Source organism: Hyaena hyaena, unplaced genomic scaffold (assembly GCF_003009895.1).
Source record: "Hyaena hyaena isolate Hyena2069 unplaced genomic scaffold, ASM300989v1 scaffold_179, whole genome shotgun sequence".
NCBI classification, from domain to species: Eukaryota; Metazoa; Chordata; class Mammalia; order Carnivora; family Hyaenidae; genus Hyaena; species Hyaena hyaena.
In genome coordinates, this window is record NW_024080812.1 from 2,461,255 (window position 1) to 2,481,786 (window position 20,532).

The window sequence follows — 20,532 nt, forward strand, 5'->3', positions numbered from 1 at the left end:
TTACAAATTATACTTCCTCAAGATTCTGACGTGATTCCTTATTATGGGGCCGTGGGAGAGGGCTGAAGTGTAAGTAAGAATAGTGATTCTTTTTCTATTGACTATGCTTTCTATAAACTTTTAGCTTAAAATTTCATTATAACAATGAAACTTGAAAAATGTAAAATCATTAAAGAATGTTAAAATTTGCATGTAATTGAAAAATTATCTTTTTAAGTACCCAAATTGTTTTTAGTTTATTATTTTTGCAACTTGATCTTTCAAAAATGGACCACTCATTAGCTTTTGCAATAATATAATATGATGAACATTAACATTTTTTTTGATGATTCACAACCATCATTATTAACTTATTCTACTCTGCTGTACTACAGTGATGTAGGGTCACAAGGGTATATTACGTATTGTTTTCACCTATAAACCATAATTCCATCCCACACACTGAGGTTCTTGTTTTTTTTCCCCTTAGTTTTTTTCTGTGGCTTCCCTTCATGCTAGGCTCCATCATCTTGTCCCCTAAATTTGGCTTTAAGTTTGGGAACCAGTGAGTAGTAGTAATAATTATATTGTCAGAATGATAATAATAATACTAATAAGAGAAGTTATTATTTTTAAAGAAATATCCATGCATTACCTCCATTATTTCATTTAACTCTGACAACAATCCCCTGTGGTAACAAGTATCATCCCATTTTATAGATGAGGAAACTAAGACTCAGAGATTAAGAAATTTGGCTCAAATCACTTAGCTATTAAATGGGAAAACAAAGATTTGAACCAAGATTTTTCTGATTTTATGGTTCATATTTGGACAAGGCTATCAGAGGGTCTGCTGTGAAGTGTTAAGTATGTATACTTTGTAACATCTATTTTGGCTACCCCAAGGCCCTTTTTGCATACTCTTGATTCTTTGCTGTATTTTAGAAAAACTAGATTAGGTTATCATATCAATTTATGAATAGGTTATTTGGCAATGACTGTTATTGTGTGATGAAAATCATTTCCAAGATACACTCCTGACAACAGCTATGTTCACTGTAGATGACCTATAGAATTGGGATTGGTAGTCCTGATTGATAATACTCCAAATGTCTTTTTGAGTATCTCTGTGTCTAAAATGAAAGAAGTTAATTACATTCTTAATGCACTGTATGTGGGAAGAGCAAAGCTAAATTGTTCTTGAGCTTTTTATATTTCTTCTTATTCTACTATTAAGGAGCAATTACCTTTAAATTCTTATCTTTAGACAAGTATAAATTCTGGCCAAGTAAAAGGAAGCCCACTTAAACTTCTAAACCATTTTATTATAGCAAACTAACACACATAATAAGAGTGAGGAGGGAATGCGTAATACTTTCCTTCTATTATATTTAAAGCCAATTTAAATGATCTTTTACAACTTGGAGACAGGTACTGTGATTTCTCTAAAGGTATTCATTTAAAAAAGATTCCATTACAACAAAACATTTTATCATGCATTGCTATCATGAGTGTTTTATCACTAGGGTGTGAAACTTTCGTTTAAGTTCTGGAAAGCCATTTCCTTCTAACTCAATACTTGTTGTTCAATTCTCCTCTTGATACCAGAATGTAACAGATTTATACAATGACTGAGGTTGCAGAGTGTTATGACTTTAAGGGAGGAGAATAATAAACATTAGCAACTGATGAGAGCATTAAGTTGAAGTGGTAAAAAAATAAACTGAAAATAAAAATAGTACCAAAATTATACATCACAGGTGCTGAGATTAATTTAAATAATAGATATTACAAACAATTCCCCTCTAGAGGTGGGGGTAACTAATATCAGCTTCTTTCTCATTATGAAAAGAATAGTCAATTCAATTTTTGAGGTTAGTGAGAAGCACACTGACATGCTTTTGAGATGTCCTCTATATTCTAATCAAATTAGTACTGCATACAGGAACGGGAAAAAAATGCCTGTGCACTGTGAACAGGAAAAAAAGCATAATAATGTTTATTTAAGACAAAATATTCTTAATGAGAATGATCCAAATTCAACAGTCTCAATAATGAAAGGGCTTTGTTAGCAGTAGCCAGATGTGGGCAATTACAGAAATATAATGCCAAGAATTCTACATTCTATCAAATTGTGGAGAAGACTTAAGGGTTAATCTTAACTTCATACTTAAATGGTAAAATCATGGTGGTAACGCCTAATCCTAGACCTGATGAGAGGTACCCAGTAAATTGGGGAGTTGAGGAGGGATGCCTTGATGCTTAAAAAAGTTTCTGGAATTTATTGATGGTTCCCATAGCTCACTTGTAACAACTGATGTCTCCCCTCCACTCTCTCTTAGGGCTCACACGAATACCCGTCAGAGTATAATTCTGAATGAAAGCATTATTACTGTTGTCCCTGACGGCATAGAGGCGTGCTAGAATTAGAATGCTCTCCTATACGCTGAAGCCTTTGAATGGGGATTGAAAGGTTTATAGAGTAACAGGTTTGAACAGGCAAACTATTGCTTAAAGACATGGCTACACATATTTCATCAACACCAATGTGGCATTCTTTGAGGATTTACAACTGATTACAGAACCTCCATCAGCCCTTCCTTAGGGAGTTATTAGCTTTAGGAGATGTGCCAGATATTGGTATGTGGTTATTTTTCTTTTTCCTGGGAGGTAGTAAGAAGCAGTATAAAAGAGTACTCATGAAATATTTTTGCAAAGGGAAGAAAAATTGAATCTGAATCTATTAAGCTTTTAGATCTGACTTCTGGTCTATAGAATATACTGGAAAGACAGACAGGTACAAGTTCATCACCACCTCAACAGAGCCATTAGCCAAATCCATTCATTAGGAAAATTATTCAGTTTCTTCAGCAAGTCAATGGCATGGCAAAAAAAAGGAGGGTAGAGGTAAATGTTCTTATTCAATATAGACTTAACAACCAAATACAGTGTGTAGACCTGATTAATTCTCATTCAAATAAAACCTGTAAGAAGGCATTCTTTTTTTTTAATTTATTTTTTTATTTTGAGAGACAGAGAGAGAATACAAACTGGAGAAAAGGACAGAGGGAGGAAGGGGGAGAGGGAGAGGGATAGAGGAATAGAGGGAGAGATGGAGAGGGAGAGGGAGAGAGAGAGAGAATCTTAAGCAGGCTCCACACTCAGCACAGAGCCCAATATGGGGCTTAATCCCACAACCTGGGATCATGACCCAAGTCAAAATCAGGAGTTGGATGCTCAACCAACTGGGCCATCAAGTTTCCCCAAAGACATTCTTTTTCTTAACATTTGGGAGAATTTTGAATATGATCAGGGTATCGGATGATATTAAGGTATTATTATTATTGTGCTGCTGTTGTTGTTGTTGTTTTGTTAGGTGAGAAATACCACTGTGATTACTTAAGCGAATGCTGCTGTTATTGTTATTATTGAGATATATACCAAAATGATACTGTAGAATTTGCTTTAAAACAATTAAAAAAAAAAAAAACCCAACAAACAATCTAGCCCTCTATCCCCTCAAAAAGGTGAGGGAGGACTGATAAAATAATATGGGAGAATGTTGATAGTTATTGAAGGTAAGTGATACGTACATGGTGTTTTCATTATACTCCTTATTTTTGTGCATTTGGAGAATTTTCATACTAAATGTTTTTAAAAGGAGAGAAGGCAGCAGTATGGAGAGAAAGAGAAAAAGAGAAAGAAGGAACTAGACATGGGAACTACAGAGAAAAAGGTTTGGAGAGTTGCTTTGCTTTGTTTATAATAAACCAGTGACTCATAAGGAAGATGAATTCCATTTCAGATAGGAGCTAACCTGATGCAAGGAATTCTAATACTATAATATTTCTTTTATTGGAATAAATAATCCATAATAGAAAATGTAAAAAGAAAACATTTAAAACTTTGTTAGTCAAAGTAAGCCAATATAAATGAGATAACAAGATTATTTTCATACCCTGGTTTCATAAAAACCCTGCCAAAATGGATCTGAGCATGAAGATCAATGTCCAGCACCTGCTTGAGATAGTCCTGCAAATATGAAAAATAATCAGTTTACTTTCAAACATTCTAATATCAGACTTTCAAAACTTTAAATGAAAATAAAATGAATTTATAAGATTGAAATGAAAAGAAACACTTTATTTTAGTGAAGTTGATTTACTTAAGACACATATTCCTTCATCTCTTCATTCTTGTCATTTATTCTTCAATAAATATTTATTGACTACCTAGTATATACTGAGTACTAATCTAGGTACAGGGGGATATAGGCTTGAATAAAAGAGGCAATGTCCCTGCTTTCATAAAAAATACATCCTAGTACAATTACTTAGATAATAAACCAAATAACCACATTAACATATAAATCATTACTTGATGGGTTATTGTTTCTCTTTTAATATAGAATTTTATGTCTGAGAAAGGATGTTAACAAATAAGAAGCTTAAAAAGTTGTGCTGGGGCAGGGAAACCACATGTATGCATACTATATTATTCTACATAATGGACCTAACGTACAAATTCCTTGAGGAACAACTTGGACACTTGCCCACAGATAGCCAAATCTAAATAAGTCAACTAAAATAAAAAATAGGGAGGGAGCTGTCAAACAGAAAGTCAAGGGAGTTTAATTGTTCCAAATGTGTATTAAATGTGTATTAAAGACCCTGCTGTCTTTAAATTTCTCAACCTCTAGCTCTATTGCTGAGTTTCCTATTCATTAATCTATGAGTAAATCTAGTCACTTACTAAAATTTAAATATTGCACAAGCTTAGGATACTTTAGTTTAAAAATCTGTTCTCTTCTATCTCCATAGCCTCAGCCAACATCATCTCACCTGGATTACTAAAATATGTCTCCCTGTCAAAAGTCCTGCCCTCCTCCAATTCATTCCCCCAACAGTAGTAAGAGAGATTTCCTGAAAACAAATCTGATCAAGTCACCATATAATACTTCAAAATTTCCTGGTTTCCAGGAAAAAGTCTCATCTTTTTAATATCATATCTATGATTCTTGTATTTTCTAGCCCCCTTTTACCAATCACTGCTCTCATCAGGTAATCCTCTTCCCATCTAAGCCCATTCCTCAGTCTCAATCTCTCTGTCTCTCTCTGCATTCCAGCAAGACTATGTCATTTTCAGTTTCTAAAACTTTCTTGCCTCCATTCCTTGAAAATGTTCTTATTCCTGTCTAGGAATACTCTTTCTTTCTACCTTCCTCTCTCCACAGCTTATCTCAGTCTCACTTATCTTCTCAGCCTCCCCTTAATTCTCAAGGCTGGACTTGGACAATAGTTTGTTTATATCTATTTTGAGGCTATGTTATTAGATATGGCTTTAGAATTATTATATTTTTCTAATGAACTGATCCATTTAAATATATGAACTGTCCTTCCCAATAATCTACAATCTTGCTTACCTTAATTTTCTCTGATACTAATACAGCCATACCAACTATTTTTTATTGCATTGTTTTCCCTAATCTTTTATTTTCAATTTGCTGTATCTTTCTGTTTGAGGTGGGCCTTTTATTACCATGATACAGTTTATTGTCTTTTCATAATCCAGAATGACAATTTTTAATCAGAGCATCTAGTCCATTTACATTTAATATAATTTCTGCTACATTTGGGTTTAAGACTATCACCCAACTATTTGTTACTTCTATTTTTATTTCCTCTTTTCTTCTTTTGTGCCTTCTTCTGAATTCACCATTTTTGTTATTAAAATTTTTCTCTTCTATTAGCTTATTTAGTTACATCTTCTTTTATTATTATTTCAGTGGTTATTTTAGAGATTAAAATATGCATCCTTGGCTTATTATAGTATACTATAATTTGACATTTTTATTACTTCCCAGACAATGCAGGAGACTTAAAATATGCTAACTCCATTTATTCCTCTCGGCTTTTTGTGCTATGATGTACCATATGTTTTATACACATTTTTAGTACGCATGTGTATATGTATGTATATATAACTATTATATATTTCTATATATATTACAAGGCAATATATACTCTATTTATAATTTAATATCTAATACTTATATGCAAACTTATTTTAACCTCATAAGACATTATTATTTCATACAATTAATAGTCATTTACATTTACCCACATATTAACACTTTCTTTTGCTCTTTAGTCCTTTCTGCATTTCCATACCTACAGTCTTTCTGATTAAAAAATTCCAGTCTTTGCTAAGGCTGTTATATTTCCTGTTTGTCCATATTCCTAGAGCACTTCAAAGGCTTAAACTAAGAGTCTGAGATATTTGCTAGGGCCCCTCCTCCACTGCAGGTCCTGAACTCCTAAGACTGTTAAAATTCTGTTTATTTTCTTAGCCTCTTATCAACTCTGTTATGGTTGGCTTCTTGGTCTCTTCTACCATTACACTGCCTCTCATTCCTCTGGCTTAGGAATTAGTAAATGCCTTGAGGAAAAATGTGGCAGAGAATTCTAGTGTTACTTTCTTGTTGTTTGCTTTTCTTTGAGATCTTGGTGCCTTAAATCCTGGCTATCTTGGTTGCTCTCTTCAGACACCTATTTTTTCTTCTCTAAAAAATTTTAAAATTTATATAGCTTTTATAGTTGCTCTTGGTGGGAGGGTTGGTCCAAATAAGCCACTGTATCATAGCAGAAGTAGAAATCTCCAGACCTTATGTGCCATTATAACACTGTGTTCTTCTGATATCACATACATAGGTTATATTGCAACTGCCTGGTAACTGGTTTATATCCTTTACTGGACTATATAGTTTGTAAGCATATATATATATATAAGGTTATATAAGGTTTATATATATATATATATATATATATATATATATATATATATATATAAAATAAATCCTTAGTGAATGGCACATTCCTTTCATTTATTCATTCCTTATTCAACAAGTATTATACATCAGGGATTCTATATGTGCTATAGATTGAGATTTAATGGTGAAGAAGGATAGACATGGTTCCTGACACAAAGATGTTCTATTGTAATTAACTGCTGAAGACAGACTAAAATAAGTAAACCAACAAATAAAATAATTATAAAGTGTGGTACATGCTAGAAAAGAAATAAGTGGGTGCTGGGATAGAGAATAATTGGGTGGGGTAGAGGATAAGGAAAGGCCATTTTGAAAGAGGTGGTGAGGATGAGAAGGATTCAGCCATATGAAGTGTGAGGAGATGAGAAAACCAGGCAGAGGGAGTACATATGAAAGTTTATAAATCAGTAAAGAATGTGTCTAGAACTAAAAAGACAATGAGTGGGAAAGAGGCATCAGATGAGGTTGGAGAGACAGGCAGAAGCCATACCTGTAGGGCTTTGAAGGTTATGACACAGAGTTTTGAAAGCAGATATGCTCATTACAAAGTTGCTAAATGAATGGAAGTATTTTATTTTTCTTGGGAAAAAAACCCCCACCATCACCAAACCTCTCTGTTGTTGAATGCCCCTTTTCATTCTTTTTGAACATGAAGGAATGCTTCATCTTTCTTGTGACAGAGGGAAAGCTTGTACCAGACATAGCCATAAAGGCCGAGAATCATCATTGTTTTTAAGTTTTTATCTATCTATAGAAGCAACAAGGATCTCTGTCTGATATTCTGAAAGCTGGGGTCAGACAGGAAAAAGATAAAAGATGGGATGAAGAAGCAAGGCCTTTTCTGCAACTCAGATAAGAACAAACAACGTTAGACAAGTTGCAAAAGACTTTAAAATGGGCAACAAAGGTTATTGGATGTCCAGTGTGGCACAACCTTCTGGTTTCTTTGTGTGTTTCATCAGCTTTGAGCTATTTTACAAAAATTAAGCTGTAGAAATGGAATATTATTCAGCTATAAAAAGAATGAAACCTTGTCATTTGCAACAACATGGATGGAGCAAGACAGTATAATGCTAAATAAAATAAGTCACTCAGAGAAAGATAAATGCCATATGATTTCACTCATATGTGGAATTTAAGAAGCAAATAACAAAGGGGAAAAATGGGAGAAAGGGAGAGAGAGAATGAGGGAGAGGCGGAGAGAGACAGAGAGAGAGAGAGAGAGAGAGATCAAGGGACAGACTCTTAATCATAGAGACCAAACTGATGGTTCCCAAAGGGGAGGAGGGGGTAATAGATGAAATAGGTGATGGAGATTAAGGAGTGCCTTTATGATGAGCACAGGGTGATGTACGCAAGTGATGAATCACTACACTGTACACCTAAAACTAATATAACACTGTATGTTAACTAACTGGAATTAAACTGAAATCCTAAAAACATTTAAGCTTAAGAAAACTGATGGTAAACAAGATTATTATTCAAAGAAATGCAAATTAATTCTGTCCGTGGAAATATAAATGATTATTTGCCTGTGGATTTAAAGCAGTTTTGCATCTATTAGCAAATTTATCTCAGCATTCCTAATTATCTCTATGAGTATGTTCTTTGAATTCTCCTTTAAACCAACTGTTTATTAATGAATTAAATAAAATCTTTGACATGTGTTCATTTTATATATTTATGAAATTCATGATTTTATCTATAAAAATTATACTTTAATAATTCTGGAGGCTCCACTGAGATGTGCCATTGATTTACCTCATGGAGTCAGGTAAACTTGATTGCCAGAGAAGTGCACTTTATGGGTGGGCTTACAATGGGGCATATTTTTCCTGGGTTCTTGGAGTGAATGCCAAACAGTTTCTCTACTTGTGTTCCCTCTATTGATTTTGACTCTATTTTTGTTTCTCTGCAAGGTCTATAAGGTATTCCCCCTTGTGGCAGCGATGATTGGGAATTTGGTTTTATAGTCTGACCATTTGGTGATTCCTGTAAATGGATGATTGACATCAATTCTCAGTTGGGTAGGAGAAGTCAGAGAATCTAGCTTATTTGTCTTTCTCGTCTATTTGTATTACTGTCATTTGGGGCCCAAATCAATCAAAAACTTTGTGACCTCTAGGGAGGAAACCAGCTCTTTATTTGTAACCTGATAAGTTTTTTTGTTTCTGTGTTTATTCTCCACCTGTGGTTGAAGTTGTTGAGCTGAAGCTGTATGGTCTTCATGAGTATGCATATCTATGTGTCTATCATCCAGAAAGACATTTATCTCATTTTGTGAATGTAAACTGTTTTCTTACTTCTGGAGGGTATTCATATATTATATGTCTATGAGACCACCAAGCAGAGTGGGCCTTCCTCAGGCTGTGCTTTGTATTCAGAGTGCCTCCCTCCTATCTCACCCCTCTTCATCTGAGTCTGAAGGTAATGGAGGTGTTGGAAGAGGCAATCCAAGAGCCCCTCATCCCCAACTCTCCAGTCTCATCAGGATCTGGAAGGCCCCATCATAGGGCCACAGTAAAGTTTGCTTTACAAGGAGGAAGAAAAACATACCAAAACAATTAATTATATTGTCTCTTAAATTAAAAGGTGCTCTGTTCTGATGGACTTAGAGAGAGATAAATAAGTGGTTATAGAAATAGAATATTCCTAAAATTATAAGGTAAGAAGGAAATGTAACATATTTTAAATGAGCTACATTAAAAGGTATTCTTATAATTTTAAGAACCAAAGATCACAAAGTTAAGGTAAATCTTTGGCAAATGAGACAAGCTTTAGTTATTATGAAAACCTACCAATGTTCTTTTTTTTATTTATCAGTGTTAAGTATAATTAGGTAAATATTTTTTATTTTGCTTGGGTTTGTTTTTCCTAAACTTACATAGGTTTATTCATCAAATAGGTTAATGCTATTCCTATATACTATTTTAAGAATGTGAAAAATGTAATAGTGGGTACAAAATAATTGGCTCTTTATCATGAAAAACTTTAAATTTCAATATCAATTATGTTTGTAGTATGTCAGATTAAAATCTTATTGAACTGATATTAAATTAATTAAATTAATGAATAATCATCAGACACCTGGATGATTTCTAAGTAAGACAGAATCCTGGATCATTGATAATTAAGCATAATTTTAAGTTAATATACAGGTCTTCCTTCATCATGATGGAGTTACCTCCTGAACTCATTGCAAGTAAGCTGAAAATATCATAAGTTGAAAATACATTTAATAGGGGCGCCTGGGTGGCTCAGTCGGTTGAGTGTCCGACTTAGGCTCAGGTCATGATCTCACAGTTCATGAGTTTGAGCCCTGCATCGGGCTCCGTGCTGACAGCTCAGAGTCTGGAGCCTGCTTCTGATTCTGTGCCTCCCTCTATATCTGCCCCTCCCCTGCTCATGCTCTGTGTCCCACAAATGTAAAGTGAACATGAAAAAAAAAAAAAGAAAAAAAAAGAAAATACATTTAATAAACCCAACCCACCGAACATCACAGCTTAGCCTAGCCTATCTTGATTGTGCTCAGAACATTTACATTACAGAACATTTCTGTAAAGCCTATTTTATAATAATGTGCTGAATATCTTATGATGTCATTTACTGAATACTATACTGAATGTGAAAAACAGAATGGTTGTGCGGGTACAAGATGGTTGTAAGTTTATCAGTTGTTTACCCTTGTGATTGTGGCTGACTGTGAGCTGCGGCTTGCTGTGGCTGCCTAGAATCATGACAGAGTATTGCCCTGCATATCACTAGCCTGGGAAAAGATCAAAACTCAGAATTTGAAGTATGGCTTCTAGTAATGTGTATCACTTTTGCACCATCATAAAGTTGAAAATTCATTAAGTTGAACCACCATAAGTTGGGGACCATCCATACTTTTGTTTGAAAGTTAATATACTTTGTTTTTTATTTTTATATGTTAGAGAGAGGCTATATCTTTAGGTCATGTGAATATGTTTGTACATCTTTACTACATTAAGAAAGTACAGAAAAGATGCATGTGGCTGTAGAAAGTTATATTCTGTGTGTTTACGAACTTTGCTAGTCTTCTCAAATGCCTACAGATGATTTCTCAATTACCTAGTTTTCACTGTGAGATAAAAATTAGTTACTTCTTTAAACAGTTTAATGAAATATGGGTGGTTATAATTATGCCAGGAACATTAATGACAGAGAAGTATAACTACGTGTGTTCTTTTGTTTTTCAAGGAAAAAGAGTATTTTTTAAAAAGCCCAGCCACTTCTCAAAATATTTGATCTCAGGACACTTTACATGCTCTTAAATTAAAATTCATATGGATCCCTAGAGCTTTTTATTTATGTAGGTTATGCCTATTGATAGTTACTGTATTAGAAACAAAAACTAAAATATATAAAAAATGCCGATTCATTTGGAAACAGCAATGATAAGGCCATTTCATGTTAATGTAAATAACTTACTTTTTATGCATTATTCTATAATTTTGAAAATTCCTTTAACATTTGGCTTAATAAAAGTCAGTTGGATCCTCTTATTTGTTTCTGTGTTGAGGCTGCTGAGATGTTACACAATATATAGCCACTGGAAAAACTCACTGTACATTCATGAGAGAAAGAGAAGAAAAAAGCCAGATAAAGTCTTAGTCGTATGCTGTCAGCATATACCCCAACACGGGGCTCGAACTCACGAACCTGTGAGATCATGACCTGAGCTGAAGCCGGACACTTAACTGACTGATCCACCCACGGGCACCTCATAACCCTATCTTAATCGAGAACCCAATTCTTTTTTAACAGTTCTTTTTGATTTTGCCTTCTAAAGATCAGATCTAAATTTAGTAAAAAGTAAAAATTTCAGAATACCTTTTACATCTAAAACTGTCTTTGAAATTTCCTAGAGGATCCCTAGAAAATCACAAAGATTTCTTTCATCTTATAAAAAGAGATGTTAGAAATAATTAGGTTTTCTTTGATATGTTACCATTGTAAGAGTTTCATGGGAGGGGAGTTGCTGTCCCCATGCTGAGAAGAGATGCTCAGTGTTCCCAGGGTTAGCTCCATATATGTAAAAGTTTATAAATATTTTAGAAATTGTGTGGAGATTTGACAATGCCCTTAGTGTCCATAATATGTTTGTACTCTCAGGGGAAGCACATCAAAACTTTTATGAAATAGGTACATACTTTATCCCAATAGAGAATTTTATTTATCTTCTATTCTGATTTTATTAATTACAGTAACAAATTAGGTACAGCTATTAAGTGTCTGTCATCTTTGGAAAGTTTCTGTTTTACTCTAATGCTTGCTTAAAGGCTCTGCTTAAAACTGCAGTAATAGTTTGTGCCTGCAACAAAGACAGATTCAGAGCACTAGGGAAAAGGACCATGATAGGTACTTTGAACTATTGACACTTCAAAGAATAGTCTCTTGGGTACAGGCACCTGAGGTGATACAGCTGAGATAACTTTTATAAAGTACCAGTAGACTCTGTCAGGAGTCCTAGGAGTCTTTAGAATACAAGCAGATGGCTTCATGAAAGCGGACTGCTAACCCAAATCTAGCAGAACAAGAATGACATAGGGATGAAAGAAACAATAAGGGAAATGTTATTGGATTTATTTGTTTGGAGTATTGATTAATTTTAATAGTCTATTGCTGTATAGCTCTAGATTTGCAAAACAAAGTTAAGGAAGCCTATATGGTTAATGAACACTTTTGCTGTTTAAATAATCAGGGTGAGCCTATGAGACCAGTCATTTTTTGTGATCAATAATGATCTTTATGATTATTTTAATCATATGAGATAGGATGGGGACACTGTCAGGAAAAATTAAGAGACTTTCAAATAGGGGGAAAAATTACTGGGTGTCTAGTGTATTCTATCCTCCTTGGTCATCTGTGGCTTTCATTGTCTTTGAGATATTTTACAATTCTGTAGGTTGTGGAAAATTTATAGTAATGTATATAATTCTTTAAAAAAATGTTTACTTACTTATTTTGAGAGACAGAGAAAGAGACAGCAAGTGTTGGGGAGAGGCAGAAAGCAAGGGAAAGAGAATCCCAAGCAGGCTCTGTGCTGACAGCCTGGAGCCTGATGCAAGCACAATCTCACAAATTGTGAGATCATTACATGAGCCAAAATCAAGAGTGGGAGGCTTAACCGACTGTATAGTGCTCTGTATGGTAATGCATATAATTCTTTAGTTTTCATAGCAAAAAGCAGATGCTATGTACTTGAAACTATCAGTGTTTTATAAAAATAAACACTTTGAGTCAGAGGGAGGTGGTGGTAGGAAAAGATTTTGAGGGAAACAACTGTGGAAGAGTCGTTTTTTCTTGGCTGAGAAGAGGACTGAGGTCTGTGGGTCTCACAAGCATTAGGAGCTCCCTCCCCTTACCCTGAGGCTCCCAGCCTCCCCTCGATCCCAGTGTGTCTAGCAAGGCCCAAAGGAGCAAATACCTGAGATCTAATGGTACTACAGAGATGTTCTAAGTGTATCCAGTGCAGACTGGTGACCACATGTCTTCCTGATCCGCTGTTGGCCTCTTAAGCCCTTACTGTTTTCTTGGCATAATCCTTGGAGTGGGTGAGCTCTATAATGGCTTAATAAAATTTCTTGCCAGTTCTGTAGCATAGGTACTCATAGTAGGATGAATCAAGTAAATAAATTTCTTCCTGCACATGAGATTCATGTTTGCTACATAATGCTTTTGGATCTTTCCTTGACCTCCTTGTCTTTTCAGTGACTATTTTTCAGGCTTAGCCCTTGGCTGAAGCAGAAGTTCTGTTTCTTATGCTTTTCTTTCTTTTTGCTACTGAAGTACAACTGAATTTTTTTTTTTTTTTGGCAACTAGAACTTGCAGGTTGGTAGGAGTTTGTAGCACTTCTGCTTTATCTCTTTCTTCCTGGTTCCTCTTTCATCTCATTCCCACTCAAGGGGGTAGGAAGGACAAGTATTAGCTCCAATGGGATACTCTAGGATGTCTAGTTCCTAAAATCTCTTTACTAGTAAGCTAATGGTTTAGTGTAAGTATCTTACCACACAGATAGTAAAGTAAATAAAACGAATATGCTTTACTATATTGCCTCTTTATTTGTGAGTAAGTCGTTAGGATAAATGGCATATTTGTTAGCACTAATAAAGAAGCTTAAGGTTGAGAAGTGCTCTGTCCTTACAAGAGTGGAGTCACAACTGCCAAGCCTATGTCTGTTATAAGCTAGTTGCTTTTTCAAAAGTATTGGAAAAGACAAACTTCAGGTTTGTCAAACAGGTATTGTCCCATAATTAAGCTCATTAGCAACTAAGGTAAATTATACATGAAATACTCCCTGGAAACACATTTAACATTAAGTATTCTTTTTAAAAACATTTTGTTTTTGATGTTTATTCATGTTTGAGAGAGAGAGAGTGAGAGAGCGAGAGAGCACAAGCAGGGGTGGGACAGAGAGAGAGACGGAGACACAGAATGCAAAGGAGGCTCCAGGCCCTGAGCTGTCAGCACAGAGCTCAGCGTAGGGCTCAAACTCACAAACCATAAGATGATGACCCACTGAAGTTGGATGCTTAACCAACTGAGCCACCCTGGCGACCTAACATTATGTGCTCTTAACTTCATGGTCTGCTCTTGTGTTACCACAGGGAGTTTGATGATAACGAAAATAGACAGCCTGAAAACTATTTCTTATAGCTCTATTACAATGCAGACCTCAGCCCTGGCTTTTGTGATCTGGAAAGAGGTCTGCAGCAATTTGTTCCACCTGGGGCTAAGGACTTCTGTGAGATGTTAAGACGAACCTAGCAATCTGTCTGCTATAAGAAGAATACCTACCCACACTTCAACACTTTCATTCTTGGATGTAATCTGAGATGGTAGTCTTAGACTGAGATTCTCTATTTTTCTTCTATGGTTTTTGGTCACTTAAGGACTATTTGTAAACACTCTAAAACTAGTTGTGAATGAAAGGTAGACATTCTCTGTTCACAAAACTGAATTCTGCCAAAGAGACAGGTTATACATTTAGGCAGTTTTATAGCTAGAGAGGGCAGAGACCAAGAACAGTCATATATATAAGATCTAGCTAAAACTTAATTATGCTCTTGGAAAATCTGAATTTTAGTAAAAACTGCCATTCTGACAATATTTTTATAACTTTTCAGTTTAGCCATTAATATGAAAAAAAAAAGTAAAGATGGAAAGGGATTATAGGCCAGTAAAAACATTTTGTGTTCTGAAATATTTTTGAGCCAAAACATCAGACTGGTTATTATAGTAAAGCATATTTTTGCTGCTATAACATTATTCAGTAGGCCCAATAATCATCATGAACTAGGGGTGCCAGGGTGGCTCAGTTAAGCATCTGACTTCAGCTCAAGTTATGATCTCACGGTTTGTGGGTTCGAGCCCTGCGTCAGGCTCTGTGCTGACAGCTCAGAGCCTGGAGTCTGCTTCGGATGCTGTGTCTCCCTCTCTCTGACCCTCCCGTGCTTACTCTCTCTCTCTCAGAAATAAATAAAAAACATTAAAAAAAATCATCATGAACCAACACGTTTCATTAAGATATATAAAATTAAAGATGCTAGGACACTGAAATTGCGATTTTTAAAGGACTAAGTATATACTTGCATAAGACAAGTGTATTTGCATAAATATACTTAGTCTTATAAAATCCTATTTATCCTTATATATATGTTTGCATTTTGTTTCCTTCATTTACTATGATTATGAGCATTATTATTTGTCAAAAGGGGCAATGGAATGCCTAATTCTTTCTTTCATCCGTCTGGGAATCTAAGGGTTCTTTATCAGGTATGGAATGTGTGGCAGGGGAGGACAGGATTTTGGAACTTTACCTTGAGGTTAAATATCTGCATAAAGGAAGTCCTAATGTTATAGTAAAGTTGAGTGAGCAAAGAAACAGAAATCTTCAGGGGAACATCGAAACCACTTTGCATGCTGTGGGATTCTCCAAGCTGCTCATGATGCTAAGCCTTCTCTTATATACCCATACTGCATCCCTTTTTGCTCAGAAATTTCTGAAGCCCTAGGGATTTTTCAGATTTGTGCAGGTCTGGTTATGGATAATAGATATGTACCAGACTACAGTTAATCAACCATATGCAAGGACATTACGCTGGATAAATTTTCATGATTCCCATTTTTTCATACCTTTTCCCCCATGGATACACCCCCTGACGTGATGATGACATCAGCACGACTGATACCCTCATTCAAGGCATTGAGTAAGTCATCTGGGCTGGAAAAAAATAAAGACAAATAAATTAACCATAAGGAAAAGATTTTATATATGAATGTCAACTTACAACTAAACCACTTTATTCACTGGGTAGGCATTAATATGGGTATAGCATTTTACTCTGTATGATCTCTGTCCAACAGGAGCCTAAGTCTTACTGCAGAGAAAGAACCTCATAAGGGCGGAAATAGTGGCTACTGGTAATTACACAGAGCTTTTTGTTTTAACAAGGCAGAGACACTGAAGTGTTGGTAGGCTGTCTAACCATCCCAGCTTGCCTAGGATAATCCCAGATTTAGTACTGAAAGTCACATGTCCTAGGAAATCCCAGGCAAATTAGGACAGAGGGTGACCCTAGATATTGGAGATGTCACACAAAACTCTTTAGAGGGGATATGACTTAAGTTAGTTAAGCTTTGAGAAACAGGCTAGATTTTTACAGGTGGAAGGAATGAGAAAAAGCTTTATAAACCAGAATATCAGCCTGTGATGTAGCCTCACTGGGGATTAATATGGAGAAAATGAACTGTCTAGAACAGTCATATAAGTCTATCTATTTTCCAACTGAATCTGAAAGCAGGAAAGATCAGGGTCCCAGCTCAGACAATCGCTAGGAGGATTTCCCTCTTACTCAGTCTTCTGTTCAGGTCTTCAACTGATTGGATGAGACAGAGCAACACTAGAAAGGGCAACCCGCCTTAGTTACTTATTCAAATGTTGATTTCATCCAGAAACACCCTCACAGACACACCTAGAGTAATGTTTGGCCAAATGTCTGGGCACCTGATGGCCCTGCCAAGTTGGTACATCAAATGAACCATGAAAGTCAGATTATGAAGGGCCTTGTTGACCATGAGGAATTTACCTTTATCCTCTGGACAACAGAACACCTTTAACATATTAATTAGGACATATATAAATAGGACAGTGACATAAACAGATTTGAGACTTAGAAACTGAATTCTGGTAGGAGTCTGGGGGAAACTCATCGAGGAACTAGCATAGGCAAGGGCAGTCAGGAGGCTTCTGCAGTGATCAGGACATGGGTGTCAGCTTGGGGAGCAGGCTGTGATGAAGATTGAGAGAAATGATATATTCCAGAGATATGTAGAACTTAGTATTGGATGTGGGAGAGGAGGAAGAAGGAGAGGTCATGGCTGAACCCAAGTTTCTACCCTTGACAACTACAAGGAAGGGAAGGGAAGGAAGGGCTTAGAATGACTGGGATAGGACAGGATTAAACTCAAGAACTGGGACTTCATCTAACAAGAAAAGGGTGGTGGTGAGGGTTTCCTAGAAATATGAAGACACAATAGGCATTTATTGGGTAAAAAGGGTAGAAGAAAAAAACTAGCAAGGCAGAGACAGTATGAAATATTCTGAGAGGGTTAAAAACACAGGATGAATATTAGGGATTGAAACTAGGCAGATTACTGATAGTCAAATGAAAAGACAAATTTACAGCCCCTTTGACTGCATAGGTCAAAGGCCTGGGAAGAAGAGATGGAGCAAAATCAAGAGTCTATCCTCTGGGGAGGGGCAAGATGGCGAAGAAGTAGGAAGCTCCATGTATTGCACTCACCCCCGTATCTCACACTGAAAAGATCTGAAGCCATAGGAAATCTTACAGAATCCAAGAGATTGGGAGAGAAAGGACGCAGAACCCACTGAGAAAGCCTTCTAATGTGAGTGTGAACTGGGGAAGATAAAATCTGGCGGGGATCGGAGACTCACAGGGACGGGGGCGATCCCCCTCTGCGGGGAGTGAGAAGGGAAAAAGAGAGAGTCTGAAACTACTCAAGATAAGGTCTCTGCCGCTGGGAAACAAAAAAACCTCTGGTCGGGGCACAGGACCATTCGCGCCAAATCCCCGCGCGCCAACTCATCCCAGAGTGGCTGCGCGCGCACACCGCTCCTTTGTTCCTTTGTACTCCTGGCTCAGCTGGATTCTTAGAGGAACCGTGTGCCTACCTCCGCACTCCGAGCTGGCTGGAACTTTAGAGGGAAGGAGAAGGGCTTAAAACTGGGAGATTTACCTGCGAGTTTGTGTTTTGGGTGACGAGACACAGAGGGACCTGGTTTCCCTCTCTCCAGTGGGCCAGATGCACCCTGCAGGCAAACCCCTGCCCATGCTCGCCAACCCAACCCGGAGGAATAGGAGCAGAGGCTTCTGGCTCCACACTCAGGGCTAGGCAAGAGGATTGGAATTGCTCTGAGGGGATCACCTGCGAGGTTGTGTCTACTGCAATTTCAGTCAGGTGCGCAGACTGCACTTGGAAACTAGCCTGGCCTGGGTTAAAGAGCGCCACCCACCCAGCACGGGAAGTTTACACACCCAAAAAAGCAAGGTGCAGTGCTTGGTTCAAGAAGGGACTGGAGCACCGCCACTCTCCTCTCCACAACCGCTAAGGCAGAACTCCTGCCTGAGGCATTGGATTACGCCACGCCCATCCCTGCCTGAGAGGTGCCCTCCTCCCTTTTTTTTTTTTTTTTTCTCTTTTTCCCCGGAACACTGACCTGATTAACTCTGGTCACCGGCTTGCTTAAACAGTCACAACTAGTTCATTCTCTAGGTGTAAATTCTACACCTACTGACCTTTTCATCTCTTTCTCTCAGGAGTAATTAGACTATATAGTTTCTCTGGAAACACCAGCGTCCTTCTCTCACCTCTCCAACCATATTCCACCCTTTAGCTCTTTGAAAAAAGCTTCTTATTCCTTCTGCCTGTTCATTCTATTTCCAATTTTGCCTCATCCCCGCCCTGTCTTCTCTCTCTTTCTCTATGCTCTTCAACCAGCACTGCATACACATGGCTATTTAACTGTAGCTGGGAAATCCAGTTATATGCTTTAAACCATTCTTTCTCCATTAGTTTTCTTCTTTTTATCTTTTCTTTTCTTCTTTTTGATCCTTTTATGTATTTTTTATTCTCTATTATTTGCCCTCCCCCTCCATCTTTTCGTTTTCCCTCTAGGTTTGCATATTAGTTGGATTTGTCTGTGTGTTTGTGTGCTCCTGCTCCCTGTGTGTTTGTCTGTCTGTTTTCTTCTCCAGGGCTACCTCGAGAAACAAGCCAGAGTACACAAGGTGGAGAGTCCCAAATATCACTGTGAGTGGGAAAATAAAAGAACCAACGTCTCAACAAGAGAGACCAAAAGATACCATTCAAAAAACTGCCCTGGACAGTCAAAGAGTCTTCTTGGATATAGCAGCGCTCACAGGTGTAGAGAGCATAACAAGTCTTTAAAAGTAACAAGAGCCAGAAAGCTAACTAAAATGACAAAATGAAAGAGCTCTCCTCCAAAGAAACTCCAAGAAGAATTGACAGCTAATGAACTGCTCAAAACAGATATCAGCAGCATAACTGAACAAGAGTTTAGAATAATAATCATAACACTAATAGCTGGGCTTAAAAAAGCATAGGGGACATCAAAGAAATTATGGCTACAGACAAAATAAAAATAGGCATGATGAATTAAAAAATGCGATAAATGAGATACATAGTAATTAGAGGCCTCCAATGCATGGATAGAAGAGGCAGAAAGGAGGATAAGTGGTTTAGAAGATACCATTATAGAAAAACAAGAAGCTAACAAAAAAACGAGACAAACTGATCCAGGAATGTGAAAGAAGAGTTCGAGAGCTCAGTGATACGGTCAAACGCAACAATATCTGTATCATAGGAATCCCAGAAGAGGAAGAGAGAGGGAAAGGTGCTGAAGGAGTCCTGGAACAAATTATAGCAGAGAACTTCCCAACCTGAGGAAGGAAGTTAACGTTGAAATACAAGGGGCTCAGAGGACTCCCCCTCAGACGTAATTTGAATCGATCTTCAGCACGGCATATCATAGTAAAAATGGCGAAATACAAGGACAAAGAGAGAATTTTGAAAGCAGCTAGGGATAAAAGGGCCCTAACATACAAAGGGAAACCTATCAGAGTGGTGACAGACCTATCTACTGAAACGTGGCAGGCCAGAAAGGAATGGCAGGAGATCTTCAATATGATGAACAGAAGAAATATGCACCCAAGAATCCTCTACCCAGCAAGCCTGTCATTCAAAATAGAAGGAGAGATAAAAAACTTTCCAAATAAACAGAAATTGAAAGAATTTTCACCACTAAGCCAGTCCTACAAGAAATCCTGAGGGGGACGCTCTGAAGGAAATGTTGCAAGGAATGCAAGATACCAGAGACACCACCACAAACATGAACCCTACAAAGGATACAAAGACTTTAAACCCACATATTTCAATAATAACACTGAATGTAAATGGGCTGAATGCTCCAATCAAAAGATATAGGGTAGCAGAATGGATAAAAAAAAAAAAAACAAAAACCCAAAATCCATCTATATGCTGTCTACAAGAAACTCATTTTAGACTGGAAGATACCTTCAGATTAAAAGTAAGGGGATGGTTATGTGGAAACTAATTTGACAATAAACTATTTGTAAAAAAAAAAAAAAAAAAAAAA

The 20,532-nt window shown here is 36.8% G+C and overlaps 1 protein-coding gene across 1 annotated transcript in view; it reads right to left on the reverse strand.

The window, feature by feature from the left end:
• The window catches only part of GPHN (gephyrin), a gene marked incomplete at its 5' end in the record, with an annotated part of 348,385 nt that overhangs the window by 16,543 nt on the left and 311,310 nt on the right, over nucleotides 1-20,532 (reverse strand). The window contains 2 exons of the mRNA XM_039240741.1: nucleotides 3,938-4,011; nucleotides 15,969-16,056. Of these exons, the coding sequence (XP_039096672.1) occupies nucleotides 3,938-4,011; nucleotides 15,969-16,056 (162 nt within the window). The remainder of the gene's footprint in view (nucleotides 1-3,937; nucleotides 4,012-15,968; nucleotides 16,057-20,532) is intronic.